This window comes from Perkinsus marinus (genome assembly GCF_000006405.1).
Source record: "Perkinsus marinus ATCC 50983 genomic scaffold scf_1104296971434, whole genome shotgun sequence".
NCBI lineage: Eukaryota > Perkinsozoa > Perkinsida > Perkinsidae > Perkinsus > Perkinsus marinus.
Window position 1 is genome coordinate 247,748 of NW_003202100.1, and position 13,982 is coordinate 261,729.

A 13,982-nucleotide genomic window follows, 5' to 3' on the forward strand; every position below is an offset into this window, starting at 1 on the left:
CAGTCGTCCGAGAAGAGCTACTCAGGGATGTACGCAGCAGAATGGGTCGTAGGTACTGAACCCGACCATACCGATAGGTGACTCCGGTCTCTATGGTGGGTGGCATTTCGGATAGTTATGGTAAGCGGGTTAGCGCAGTAATTGTAGGAATTAGTAGTCGTCTCGGACAAGGCCACAATGTTTAGCAGTAGTCTGAGGATTCGAGGCCGTTACAAAGCAGAGCTCTGTGACTCCATTACTTCCTCACAGACTGTGAGGAAGTAATGGAGTTATCGGCCCAGTCCGCCTAGAGGGCAGTCAACTACGCACATCCAAACCAGCTCAATTACTATGTCGCGCTGGAGATACTCCCGGTGAGATGCTCCACACAAGACCAACTGTGAGACAAGGCTTTCCAGAACGACTGGTAGACTGTCAATGAATGCATGGCCAAGATCAGGGGTCACATAGTGAGCTCTGAGTCGGTACACTGCTCTAGGGAGCATCACTCTAGTATGTGGCTATGCGTTTGTTGTACTATCAACAATAGAGATCTGCCAGAGTCGCCATCCGTAGTCGAGGCCACTTCAAAATACATGGACTGCATTGATGGTCGCATACCTTACGGAATTAGCCTCAACACCCAGGCCTCTCCGATAAGCCCCCTTTTAAAGTGTACACCGCGGCCATCGACTTGTGGTCAAGATGAGACACCGTCTCACAGGAACGATGTAGTTTCCTCGAGCGACCGGGCAGAAATTTGTACCAAGATGGAACCATCTTGCATTCTTGTGGATTCCCAGCGCTCATAATCACCAAATGCGTAATTTTATTTTGGGCAGACTTGTGTCTCGTGAACTTGAACTGATCAGTGAAATAAGTCGAGTTTTTACATCACGAATAGACGGAATATGCTGAATTTTATAACGGGAATACTGGAGGGCAGGAGTAGTGATGATAAAATTAGTATTATAAAATAGTACCTGATACCGTGTGGGATGTCTTGATATGGATCGAAAGAGAGGAGAACGAGAGTTCTCCTCACAGTAATGTGATGAATGTTCTGTGTCAGAAGGGAGCCTCGATCACAGTAGTTAATCACTTGAGTCATGCGAGTTGCTATTCCCATGACGTATGGCCTAGGTGATGATATGATTGCCGGGTTTATAAAGGGGAGTGTGATATCCCATGTCACTTATAGTAGGACAGTGAGGAAGGCTGCTGGTTTCAGTTGAGTAGATGTCTCCAAGGTCGTCTGCCAACAACAACAACAGCTCCTCTCGGTGTACTAAGACCAAACAGCGTAAGCAAGCACTCACATCAACAACCTTAACATCTACTACAAGTTCTACTCAAGCCAACAACAACAACACTACAGCTACAGCGGCTGCCCAGAGCCGTCTTTCTCGTCGTAGTAGCACTTCTACTACCGCGGGGAAGAAGTCGTTGCACTTACTAGGAGGCTCACAGGTAGAGCTATACTCAGTCTTCTTGAAGAACTGAGGACACTGAGGATTACTATTTCTCAGTCCTCTGTTTCTGCCGCCTCGCCGAGGAAGCGTATTCAGAAGGGTCTCGAGCAGGGTAAAAAGCCAGCTCTTCTTCCAGTCAGTGGAGGGAGTGTTTCGAAGAGGAAGAGAGGTAACTACTATCTTTGTTTGTATAGGCGTACACTGTGTACATTGTAGTGTCTAGTAGTAGCGTGTATTCGATTGCTTGGTATTTCCTATTAATATTCCGTTTTTGCCGATCAGCGTCCAAGAAGCGAAAGAGCGAACACATTTCTGAGAGTATAGAGAACAGACCAGTGAAGACTATGAAGAGAGAAAGTGAAGCGAGTAGAGATACAGCAGCGGAGGAGTCGTCTTTGCATCTCCCGGAGACTCCTACTGATATGGGCGCATCAGAAACGCCCGATGCCAGACCTGGAAGAGGTTCTTCTCGTATCGATATGGGTGAGGACGAGTCTATAAGGAAGTGGGAGCAACTGTGGTGTTGATTAGGTGCACTAGGGACCTTTTTGAGGGGCATCGGGAGTAGCAGCGATGATGTCGATAAGGATGCTAGTGGGCGTGGGGATGGTGCTGAAGGAGAAGGTAGTGGTGTGTTAACGCCCGGGCTACTCCTGTGAGGTTGTCTGTGTGGTAGGCGGTGATGGTATGTCTGCTATGGGAGTGGCGTCATCGTCGTCATCGTCATCTGCGTTCCCTGAGGGTTTGGCATTCCTTATGTCAGCGGCCTCCAGCGGTGGAGCCATGCAAAGTAGTGGGAGGAGCCTTTGAGCCTATCACTGAATGTATCGCATTGTTGTTATGACCGGCAATCCTCATGAGGGAAAATTTAAATGGCCGTGTATACGATGGATCATGAACTCGGATGCATGTTGGGTGTGTTTAGGGATCGTAGCAGATCTGAAGTCCGACGACTCCTTGCGGGTTATAGCCTCGTTGACGGAGCTCAACGACCTCCTTAATATGTCCGGAGAGGAGATATCGATCGGCTTCCCTATAGAGACGACGGTATTGGCCTTCTTCCGTTGGAGTGGTGGTGGACTGTGTTGCCCTTAGGTGCCTCTGTTGGTGAAGCATGTTGAAAGGGATGACCCTCAAGACGAGGGTGATGACCCTGACACACGACGGCTCCTGGCAACTAGATGTAGGGTTGTTGGGATTCTCTAGGCGAGCCCTATCGTTGGTGCTATGTAGGTATCTATAGTTTACTTGATATTCTTCCCGCTGCGACGGCTAGGCTGTTGGCGAACTCTGGGACGGGTCTGGAGACGTTGTGTGACAAGTTGAGGAATATCACCAACATTGATCTGGCAGAGCAGTGCATAAGGGTGGGGAGTTGTGCATGTTCACTGGGGCGGAGTAGCTTGTCGGAGTAGATACTCTATCGGCTGTCGAGTGAGCAGCCAACGGCTCTGTTTTGCGCTGGAGGAGTGGAGGCCTTGTTGCAGTGTATGGATTTCTTCACGACCTACTGTCAGGACCAGGCCCTCAGCGCTGTGAAGAACATGGTAATGCGTAGTGCCTTGATAGAGCGACTAAAGGGGGAGGTTTTCCTTCTGTAGGTGCGTATGGCTCGGGTGACTCCTGAGAAGTGGGAGGAATACCTTGTGGAGCCTCCATGTTGCCTTAACCAGCTCGTAGCTGTCCTTGGCCATGCTGATTCGAGTATGCAGGCTAGGGCGGCTGAGACCTGGAAAGGCATGCTCAGCAACCTTACTAGGGTAAGCAGTGGGAGAGGTGCTTTTAGTTCACTCGATCGAATAGGATCATAAAAACAGGTTGATATAACGCTATAGATAATAGATATAATATACATACCATCTTTCGTAACTATATAAGACTACGTAATATTCATAAAGGGCTTGCCCGTATTGGAGAGTCGCGGCTTCACAGTTCCCTATACAGAGTGTGCTCTGGATGGTTGTTAATTTCGTGGCGCAGCGCTCATTGATTGTAGGTGTATGCCACGTCGTCATCCTCCTCTTCTCCCGTGTCGTCAACTTCATCGTCGCCGCGCATAGTGTCGGCGTCGTCTAGTTCTACGATGGGGAAGATACTTGGTCGTTTTCGGAGCAGCTCTAGGGTTATGTCTGCTGCTGACCAGAGCGGTGGGAGATTAGATGACTCTGCAAGGACCGAAGTCACAGGTCAGCGTCACGCGCCACGAAATTGCCTTGCATTCGAAGTGTCTTTTCAGTGTCTTCCAAGGCTCTTAGTCGGGGCGCTGAGAAGCTGATGGGCGAGGGTGGAGACCGACTGAAGAAGATAGTGGAGCGAGCGCAGGAGGAACTCGATCACCCCAGCTCAGCACGTAAGGGATACAGAATTTTGTGGCGCGCGGTAACTCGGCGATTATGGCAGGTACGTCGAGTGGAGTGGTCACTGACCTGTTGGCCTGTATAGCGTCGGTAGTGGCGTGCTCGGACGAGTTGGCTGCCGTAGCAATGCAGGAGGGGTCTATGGAGCAGCTATTGGAGAAGCTACTGACTCCTGATGGTACTTAGGCTCATCTGGGGATGGTTTCCTCCATCGTTGATGGGCATTCAGGTGAGGCGGCGGCGGAGGAAATGAGCAGACAGGCGTTGAAGACGGCGACGGCTCTGCTGCCTGCGGTTAAGTTGAACGCTCCGAAGGCTGGACAGAAGAAAATTGACGTCTATAAGGTGGGCTCATGAGAATCGAGAGTGACTTATTGAATGGCATTCATAGCAAAGGGGGGCTTTGCTATGGTGAATTAGAATACTACTGTGAATGCTGCCTCTGGTGGTAGCATATCCTGCTCTCAGCGTTATCATAATGCCGTTGTGGAGTCTGATGTATTTCTATCGTACTTGTTGTCTATACCTCAGATTCTGCGACTATCGGGAGAGTCCTCTCGTTCTACCACAGCTAAGGGTAGTTCAGCTGAATATAGAGGCCGCAACGTCCCTCGGGACCTGCTTGTGAAGCTCATCAGAGGAGCAGTGGGTTCGGCATCTGCTGACCAGCAGAACTCGGTAGGGGATAGGGAGGGTGGCTGATAAGGACGATGGTGTGTCCAGATGCAGCTGTTGGTGTCTGCGAGTATCTATGCAAGACAGCGTGGATGGGACTTGACGGCTACTCATCCGGAGTTGATCGATAGAGCCTTCTCGTATTTGGCGGACGTTATGGACCAACAATGCAGCGCCTCGAGGTAAGCTCTCTCGAGGACTAGATAGGGGCTCATCTAGGGCCAGTGAACTCTAGGCTTGGGCTGATGAAGAGAACTGTAGGGCAGTCGCTGGGTTACAGGTACTCGCCATCGCTACTCTTAGCATGTCTTCATACTATATTGACGCTAACCCCCAAGGGAAAGGGAGTTCTGATGACCCAGGATCTGGCCCAGCGGCATGGGGTAACGTGGGGGTCTTTGATACCTTTTTTCGTGTCCTGTTACTACTGCATGCTGTTTTTTGAGAAGCTCTGTTACTCGGGGGGACTCCGGTCTCGATGCTTGCTAACGTGGTGTGTGCTTTTATTACCGGAATTTGGGGCTCTCTGTGCCGTAGGGAGAATGAGCGGAGCGGAGCATTGATTGAATTGGGAGGTTGGATGAATGTGATGTTGTCTGGTGGTTTTAGATTATTAAATTGTTGCGAGAGATAGAGGGGTGGAAGGGGCCGGCTGAGGTCTCGGCTGCTGAGAGTGGTACCCTGGAGGTTGGCAGCCAGGGAGGTAGTCCGGGGCTATCTATTAGCTGAAGTTCTTATAGTGTCTTCGTCCTCGTGTATCAGGCGCTCCCCCTCCTGCACGGTCGTCTAGTATTCTAGGCAGCTTGAGACGGTCATCACGGCGTGACTCGTTGAGTCCAGCAGTGGAAGCTTCGGCCGATGCTCAAAGCACGTCTGGTCAGGAGACGACTCTGGGTTGGCTGCCCTTGTTGCAGGTGGGCTTTGCTCTGGCGTAGGATCATTGGAAGTTCCAAGCTGTAGGCTGAAGCGGGTCAAGCACTGCGGGTGCTGAATCGAGAGAAAGGCTCGAGTGGTGTGGGGAGTAGACAGCTGCTTACGCGATCGGGGGAGATGAACCTGGAAGTCTTCACGGCTTTTGCGGGATCGCCATCTCTGCCGACGCCCTATGAGCTACTTCAATCCGGCATGTTGGAGAAGATGTGTGATTTCGTGGCGCGCGGTCATGATGCGGATGCGGTCGGAAAGGTGACGAAGGCCCTTGGTCAGGCCTATCGGACAGCCTTCTCAGGTCCTATCAGCCAACCCTGAGTTCTATGAGCACATTGTAAAGTGTTTGGTGTCAGCCATTGACCGGCATCGTCTGTTGGGCCTTGCTTTGAATCCTGGTAGGAGTCTATTGAATGCATTGTGAGGAAGAGTGCCTTGTCAGTTCCCGATGGGGGTATAGCTCTGCCTTCGACGATGGGCTCTAAACAGCGGGGGAGTATTGGTAACTTGGGCTTGCAGCTCATTGGAAAGCCGATTAGACTGAAGTTGGAGGGGCGGAAGAAGGAAGGGGACGGTGCCGAGAAGGTAGTAGGTGCATAGTCGTGATTAATCCACGTATGGCCTTTATTAGAAGGACTCCTGCCAGTCATCATCATCGTCAAGTATGGCTGCTGATAGCATGGGGACGAGGCTGAGGCGTGCTCTGTCGTTCCGTAGCAGGGAGGGGTTGGAGAACTCTCCACGAGGGGGTAGGGGTTGATATGTAGCGGCATAGTAGAGGCATTGTGGTTGTCTAGGGCTTGGCGGCAATGACATGGCGTCGTTGATGCCACCGAGTTTGATGGTTACGGTAGAGCCGCTTGCGACTGTTGGTGCGGTCTGCGGGTAATATGGTTGTTTGGTGCGCTTGTGGTTAGGGAGTTGTTGACAGTTATATCCTGCAACGGGTGAAGGTCTTTCGTCGCTGTATGGGGCCTGGAGAAGGTGGCTGCTCGAGGGAGTTCATAGAGGAGTTGTTGCTTGGCGAGGATGATGATGAGGATGAGGATGAGGAGGCGTGAGTGCTTTGGGGTGGGGTGTAGCGATGCTCGCAATGCTGTTCTTCCTGTGGTGTCTGCTAATGGCAGTCTGTGGTCATGTACGTGGAGCTTGAATATTCACACACTTGATATACGCGTTTCAATAGGGACGTGTGTTCCGGATGGTTGCTGTATCGGAGTTGGCCAGGTTCCTGATGGGTCTACATGGTGATGATATGGAGATGGATGAGGAGGACTATGACGATGAAGATATGATGCTAGATGAGGAGGATGAATGCCATCAGGCAGGGGAGGAGGTGAGTGTCCCCACAGGAGGGGTTCTTCTACTGCCGTTTGCTTCTTAGTCTGAGGGGGAGCACGAGGACGATGATATGATAGCGAGAGGGAGTCGGGAGGCAGATGAGGAGGCATTCAAACGTAAGTTGCGGTTGGAGTGGTAATGGTGATTAATCATATAAGGTATGATGGCGGAGGCTTGTAGAGGCCGGGGTCGGTCGAGAAGAGGTAGTAATGAGGATGTCTTCAGAGGCCGAGGGGAGGAACATGACTCTCCTCGGAGCGCCGCTCGGGGAGGCAGAGGTGGTAAGAGGCAATCACGAGGGGATTTTATTTCTGCTATAGGTGATCGGAGAGCAGCAAAGCCAGAGTCGGCTCCTGCTAAGGCGCCGCCGCCGCCGGAGCCAACTGGAGTAGTACTCTATCTCGATGGCCATCCCATTCCCAACCATGTGACAGTGGTGAGCATCACATGCTGGGCTCCTACCGTGTCGAGAGGTGTTCCATGCCAGGTCCAAGCGGTGTGGCTGGCAGCCTCTCGGGCTGCGGTAGCCTCTGGGGTCCCTTCTGACGAGTCGATGGGTGTCACGTCTCGACCGCCAGCGCGGCTAGTGCGAAGCGCGAGGCCTCCATCTGAGAAGCCGTCGAGATTCGTGATAGCTGCTGATGACACCGGTAGGGGGAGTGTTGACTACGACGAGAGTTCCTCATGACTCACTGCCTAGATGAGCGTGTTGCTGAGGAGGAGATGGATGAGGCTAATGGGAAATCGACAGATGGGGCTAAGGCTAGCATTAGTTCGGTGATTTCTACCATTTGGGGTGAGGATGATGCTGCGGCTCTGGGAGGGCACTGCCCTGAGTGTCGCCTCGTAGGTACTGCGCACAGTCTTGATTTTGAGCTTACGTTTGCGAAGGGAGATGAGGAAGCAACGAAGTCGAATCGTGCGCCTTCTCCTGGCGTGATGAGCCCCCATGAGCCGAGGGCTGTGGTATGCGATCGCCCATTGGCCGTCGAGGAGCGTGTGAAGGCTGCTGCGGAGGCTGTGGAGGGTCACTTTGGGCAGTTGGAGGGGCAGAATTGGGACGGCCTTGATCGCCTTGTTGAGGTAATGCGAGGCTTTCATTCCCTTCTAACGGGTCCACCGGAGTGCTGATTGATCCTCGACTATTGTAGTTGCTGGTGTCGTTGGCGAAGCTTCGGCCGAAGGATTCCCCTGTACGTTGGTCCACCTTCGCCTGTGGAGCCCTGTCTAAGCGGCAACTAGCAGTAGCGAGTTCGCCACTTAGTCTGATCACTAACATACCAGCAGATTTCAAGGTGAGGCTATAAATCAGCGCAGTAGATGTAGCTATTATATAGGTCTTGATGGGTGGGAAGAAGGATGATGATGATGATGCCTCTGTCCGTCACACTAGGCTGGTGTCAGTAGCACCGGTGCTGTTCGATACCGAGACACGACGTAGGTTGTTGTTGTTTGTGGTGCCCTCAGCTAATGGCCTGATGTTGGTCAGGACGAGTGATGGCCTCCTCATGCTTTGGCCTCCATCGGGCCTTGCAGGGCATCAGTGAGCAAGCTGCAACAGATGCCCCCAACTCCTCACCATCGGCACAGCAGATGACCGCTCTGCCACGACAGAAGGTGGGTCTACGATGGGGCATCATCGTTAGGTTGAAGTGTTTATGGTAAGGTTCGCATCCGTCGAGAAAAGCTGCTCGAGTCGGCTGTTCTTGTCATGAACGTATTCGGTGCGGGCAAGGAAAAGGCGTCGGCAGCTCTTGAAGTGGAATTTTTGGTAAGGTCGGGATCGGTAGCGCCTCGTTGCAGTGTTTGGATATATGTTCGCCTTTCTCAGCTGAACCTAAGAGTTTTCTCAATGATGGCACAAGTTTACCCGTAAATTCGGATAGAAATGTGCAGAAACCAATGAGGATTTCCCTAAGTTTCCTAGAAATTTTCATATTGTCACTAACACATGTAGTTGACCACGCTCCTCAGACTGCCTCGTTGTGGAGGATGTGCTTGCTCTTAGGGAGAAGTGGGAACTGGCTCGGGCCCAACGAACGAGTTTTATGCATGCGTGGCCGAGGAGCTGAAGAAGGTGCCCTCTTTCTCTCGGGAATCGGAGTCGAGGCTCTTCCCCATGCCAGTGTCGGAGGAAGATGGTTGCAACGCTGAGGCCTATCGTGAGCGGCTCCTGTACGGTACTTGGTCAGTGGCGTTCCTTCCTCAGGCAAAGTGTTGGCATCTGCAGCGGAGCAACGAGAAAATCCACCCAAGACCACGCCTGAACGGAATGGTCAATCGCCGTCTCACCGAGGGAGGAGCAATAGTGAGCGTAAGTGCTTGGGTGCTGGTCAGCTGTTGAGAAGGCCCTTCCAACTGAATCTTCATCTTGTTTAGTGTCTGACATATCGGAGGATGTTGGCGACGTGACGGCCAATATTGGCATTGCTAGTCCGACTCCGTCCCCTTCCCTCAAGGACGGCGGCGAGGATGCCAAGGAGGTTAGCATGGCGCCGCTCATGTTGTTCCGTCGTTCATAGTGGTATCAGGGATCGTCGAATAGCAAGGGGATGACAGTCGAGTCGAAGGCAAAGAGTATCCCATCGGTCCTGGAGGCGTGGCGGCTTGCGGGTCATATTGTCGCTAGGTGCATACTGGACAGTAGACTAGTGGACTTGGACGTAAGCCGATGTTGGTGGTACACTGCTGCAGAGCTTTAAACTTGTGATTAGATCCATCCGGTTATGTGGGAGCTCGTTAAGGAGATCCTCGCTTCTGAAGAGGCGAGGGAGGTGGAAGTGCCATGCGTAGGGTTGCGTTTTCCTCTTTGATGCTACTGGATTCACCAAGTATAGGTATACTACCTTTCTCTGGTCGACCCTGCCCTGCATCGAACGCTCCTGTCGCTGACGAGGATGTCGCCTGGGGAGCTGCGTAGCCTGGAAATCAGTGCTACCAAGGTGAGGCTCGCGGCCTAGTGGTGATTGTATGGAAGGCGATCGTTGTAGGTACCTGGATATGAGAATATCACCCTGCCGGGGTTGCGTGGTAATGTGAGCTCTAAGAATGTGGACAAGTTCGTGGAGGGAGTGGCGACTGCTGTTACGTACAGTGGAGTGTACTGGCAAGTAAGGCGCGTGATGGCTGATGGCGCTCCGAGATGCCTTCCTGTCAGCTCCGGGCCTTCGCTGACGCTTTCGCCGAGATATTGTCCCCGGCGGCACTCTCGTTGTGGAGGTCTGAGGATGAGCTCACGGAATTGGTGAGATAAAGGGTGTTTCTCGAGTGTGTTATAGGCGTCGCGAATCTCCATGGAAGTGCCCTCGTTTGCTCTTCCTTCTTTAGAGCATTGTGATTTGCTTATTTCATGGTCAGACCTACGGCTCATCAGCGGCCAGGCCAGAATATTGGACCAAGGAGCATCTACTCAGTTCTATACAGCCTAAGCATGGGTATACGTCAACCTCGCCTGCTGTGCAGTATCTGGTAGATGTGATGGCGACCGATTTGACGCCAGAACAACGCCAGCAACTTGTAAGTTTCGGAAGGGTCGGCGAGTGACCATCATGCGATGACTTGTAATTCAGGTGCGATTCCTAACAGGATCGCCAACTTTGCCGATTGGAGGCTTTGCTGCTCTGAAGCCTCAACTCACTGTTGTTAGACAAGTGCGTTGGTCACCATTGAAGTCTCTCGGTTCACTCTCTCTTTTACAGGTCTTGGATGACGAGAGCGCCAATCCGGATGACTTCCTCCCGAGTGTCATGACCTGCGCGAGTTTCATGAAGTTGCCGGACTATTCTTCTAAGGAGGTTGGTTTAAGCTCTCCGGATGATTTGTTCGAATGGTTCGTTTGTTAGGTACTGAAGCGCCAGCTGGTAAAGGCGATATCAGAAGGTCAGAAGGCGTTCCTAATGTCATGAAAAGCCATTTTGGTGTATTCATGTCTGTCGCTGCTATCAAGTCGCGTTACTCCTTTTGCCGTATCATTGCTCTGTATCATTTGTTTGCTGTGACTTTCTGGTAGTTGTTGTCTGGTCGTAGCAGTAGTAGTCTATAGTGTATAAGTCACAACGCCTCGAATCATTATGATGTTACTTTCGCTTAACTCGCGGTATGTATTCGGTATGATTGCAGCGGCCTTTGTGTTTCGGTTTGATCATTAGTGTCGTCGAATTACCAGTTGGCTCCAGTCCTCATTCTTGGGATTGTTGATGCTCTAACGTATTGCAGTATGTGGTTGCTCCAATTCCGAAGTGGAGAAAGGACGATAGTTGCTGAATTTGGAAGATAACAGTGTTGAGTTGATTATAGTAGTGATATAATACAAGGAAGCGATAAGCACCTCGAATAGTATCGGACGCCTGACATTACTCCTACTAAACTACGCATATTAATCAGCATAAGAAGATTAACGCTGTCGTCCTATGGGCTGTCTCAGAAGCTTAGAAGGAATGCAGGTGGAGGGGGATAAATACATCTAAACGTCAAAGCGAACCTTGAGAGGCTTTTCGCGCAGAGGTCTGCTCTCGGGCTTTCCTGTTGCTGATGTCTATTGCTCCCTCTTGAGGTGCTGGGTGCAAAAAGGTATCTGAGTATTTCGAACTCCAGCTTTTCTGAGTGAGGGACAGAGATGTGCGCTGATGTCACAAAAAGCTGCGTGAAATTTTCAGAGTCGATGAATGACCAGTTGTAGTGCATGGGAGAAACGTGCATTAGATTGATTCAGTTATAATCGTTTTTCGTGTTAAATATGACTGATATCAAACTGTTGAGAAGTGAGAGCACGGAGTCTTCATTAGACGCTCCTGTGTCGTCAGCGAAAGTGAGTTTTCTGAGGGCGTCTGCAGATTGAGATTCATCCCACTGTGTTGAGTCAGGTTAGTGAGGTGTGCTGTCCACCCAAGGGAAAGTACGGAGAAGTGAGCTCAGAGGTAGGGCCTGTTTTTGAGCTACTCACCTGTCAAGGAGAGAACCTCAGTTCCTCGATGAACTACGCAAAGTTCCGGAGTTGGAAGTGTCTGTTGATGAGGATAGTCTACAGTCTTGTGCGCGTGATAAGAGCTATCACTTGCCGCATCGACCCAGTGCAGTACGTTCCCATCGTAGTGGTTGGTAGGTGGCCATACTAATGCCCAGGTGCTTCACCCGTCATCAACGTCAGCTGTCTCTGGTGCTTTGGCATTGTGCTACGAGTATCGCATTCCTGTAGCGACTCGTGGTGCCGGTACTGGACTAGAGGGAGGCGCTATACTCGCAAAAGGACTGGATGGAGTTGTCTTGAGTAGGAGCTCAGCAGTGTTGAAAGTGTCCACATGTGGTGCATACAGGTACAGAGAATCTAAAGAATATCGACTTCGACGAGACGGCTATGTCGTGCTGGGTCGGCGCGGGTGTGAGGAAGACCCAGCTCAATAAGTAAGGATCATTGCGAGGATTCTGGTATCTCAGTAAGCTCCGGTTGGTCAGGTATTTGAACAAGTTTGGCTGTTGCTTCCAGTGCGATCCTGGTAGTGATGCCTCGATCGGTGGCCAAGCAAGCACGGGCGCTAGTGGTAGGAACGTTTAATGGGTTCGACTACTGGGTGTGGTAAGCCTTTGTTGTCCAGGTACTACAAGTGTACGATATGGAACGTTCAAGGAAAACGTCTTAAGTCTCACTGTTGTGACCCCAAGCGGTGAGGTCATCGAGAACACCAGGCGGCTAGTGAGGAAGAACAGTGAGTTTGCCGTTCTCCATCACTTACAACAGTGCACGGGTCCTTCGACAGGTACTGGTCTCGATCTCACTAGGTTGTATCTTGGCTCAGAAGGGAGCCTTGGTGTCATCACTAAGGTGTGCGTTAAAGTCAGCAGGCAGCCGCAGGTCATTGCGGGAGGTGAGAATGGTTCGTCAACTATGGTTGCGGCCGATAGTGCCTCTGGTCAGGTGTGATTTGCTTCCCAAGCGTGGAGAAGGCTGTGGAAGCTGTACTTGAGATTTCTAAGAACAAGTAGGCTACTCAAGCTCCTTCATAAGATACCATGGTCTGCTTCAGTATCCCTGATTTGTCCCGAGGCGAGTTGATGACCGGTGCTGCTGTTCGTCAAGGGAACGCCTTCTTTGGATGCCAATATACTGAGCTCCCTTCTCTATGCTTCGAGTGCCATTGCTCGGATTATAAGGCGGCCGATAGGTACATAGGCGGCTCGTTCTCGTTGTTCGACCGTTTGACCTATGTTTCTTGCGAGTGCGATTTCGTATTTTTTCAGAGCCTGCTGTGACGTGATGGAAATCGCTAAGAAGTGTGGGGGTACTGATATTAGAGCTACTAATGATAAAGATGCTCTCGAGACTCTATGGTAGGGGTGCAGGGACCACAGTATGCGCAGAGTATTACTACTTCTATTTCAGGACTCTTCGTCGTGGTGCATTTTACTCTACTAAGAACACACGAAGAGGGGAGAAGGGCATTTCCGTATTCGTTAGTGATGCATGCGTACCTCTGGTCAACCTTCCCAAGGTCATCACTGAAACCGAAAACATTTACCAGGTAGGCGTCTGATGGAGCTGCTGATTCCGTCAGTGCTATTGGTGCTGCTGTAGGACATCTTTCACAATGTGGACACGCTGTGTATTGTTGCACATATCTTTGATGGTAACTTCCACGCTATGATCCCGACCAAGGAGGAGGAGGTTGATAAGATAGAGGAATTTAGTGACAGGCTTGCGAATATAGTTCTCGATGCTGGAGGTGAGTACAGTAATCAACCGCAATTCGTTTATGGCAATAGAGCTTCTTTGATCTCGAGTTCGATCGTCGCACTGGTAATAGTACCATGATGTGTTATTAGGAAGCGTAAGCGGCGAGCACGGAGTTGGTCTTGGGAAGGCCCGCTATGTGGAGCGCGAGTTCGGCATGGTAAGCAGAGGTTGATCCTTCACAGTAGGAGTCATGTGCTTTATACTTTTAGACGGGTATTAAAGTGATGCAACAAGTGAAGCAAGCGTTGGATCCTCGCGGAATCATGAACCCTGGAAAGTCCTTCTACATGAGAAGTCGACTTTGAACGTTATGATGATGCTGTGACGTTGTGTGGGATTGTGTCGTTCTTGACGAATCATTTTATATAAGCAGTTCACCAATCGAGATTTGGTTGCGTTCTCGCCAGTACATGAGAGGTCCATGGGCTGCCTTCCGTGACTACTCTCTATAGTGGTAGGACTGTAGTGCTGCTGCTCTTAGGGACTGAAGATTATTAATTGATA

At 51.0% G+C, this 13,982-nt stretch overlaps 2 protein-coding genes across 2 annotated transcripts; both read left to right on the plus strand.

Annotated features, from left to right (window-relative positions):
* Window positions 1-1,218: 1,218 nt before the first annotated feature.
* On the plus strand, window positions 1,219-10,656 carry Pmar_PMAR010948 (hypothetical protein; the record flags this gene model as incomplete). The annotated part of the gene is made up of 48 exons (XM_002766922.1): window positions 1,219-1,449; window positions 1,509-1,620; window positions 1,734-1,934; window positions 1,983-2,075; window positions 2,128-2,241; window positions 2,377-2,498; window positions 2,547-2,634; window positions 2,685-2,818; window positions 2,867-2,998; window positions 3,053-3,211; window positions 3,544-3,637; window positions 3,688-3,801; window positions 3,852-3,986; window positions 4,038-4,153; window positions 4,340-4,486; window positions 4,532-4,665; window positions 4,764-4,866; window positions 5,093-5,186; window positions 5,246-5,397; window positions 5,444-5,668; window positions 5,712-5,808; window positions 5,853-5,995; window positions 6,042-6,159; window positions 6,208-6,295; window positions 6,342-6,467; window positions 6,638-6,746; window positions 6,795-6,867; window positions 6,910-6,954; window positions 7,072-7,187; window positions 7,239-7,401; window positions 7,452-7,547; window positions 7,602-7,834; window positions 7,903-8,046; window positions 8,089-8,188; window positions 8,241-8,368; window positions 8,418-8,522; window positions 8,760-8,913; window positions 8,961-9,083; window positions 9,131-9,234; window positions 9,283-9,414; window positions 9,466-9,540; window positions 9,589-9,693; window positions 9,742-9,861; window positions 9,909-9,995; window positions 10,109-10,267; window positions 10,321-10,401; window positions 10,450-10,545; window positions 10,594-10,656. 48 exons carry the CDS (start codon window positions 1,219-1,221, stop codon window positions 10,654-10,656), a joined length of 5,883 nt encoding a protein of 1,960 aa, XP_002766968.1.
* An 830-nt stretch (window positions 10,657-11,486) lies between these two features.
* On the plus strand, window positions 11,487-13,783 carry Pmar_PMAR010949 (D-lactate dehydrogenase, putative; the record flags this gene model as incomplete). The annotated part of the gene is made up of 15 exons (XM_002766923.1): window positions 11,487-11,558; window positions 11,614-11,667; window positions 11,715-11,787; window positions 11,853-12,017; window positions 12,064-12,151; window positions 12,203-12,288; window positions 12,343-12,453; window positions 12,505-12,612; window positions 12,663-12,726; window positions 12,772-12,909; window positions 12,986-13,075; window positions 13,128-13,266; window positions 13,320-13,467; window positions 13,568-13,635; window positions 13,688-13,783. 15 exons carry the CDS (start codon window positions 11,487-11,489, stop codon window positions 13,781-13,783), a joined length of 1,500 nt encoding a protein of 499 aa, XP_002766969.1.
* Window positions 13,784-13,982: the final 199 nt, after the last annotated feature.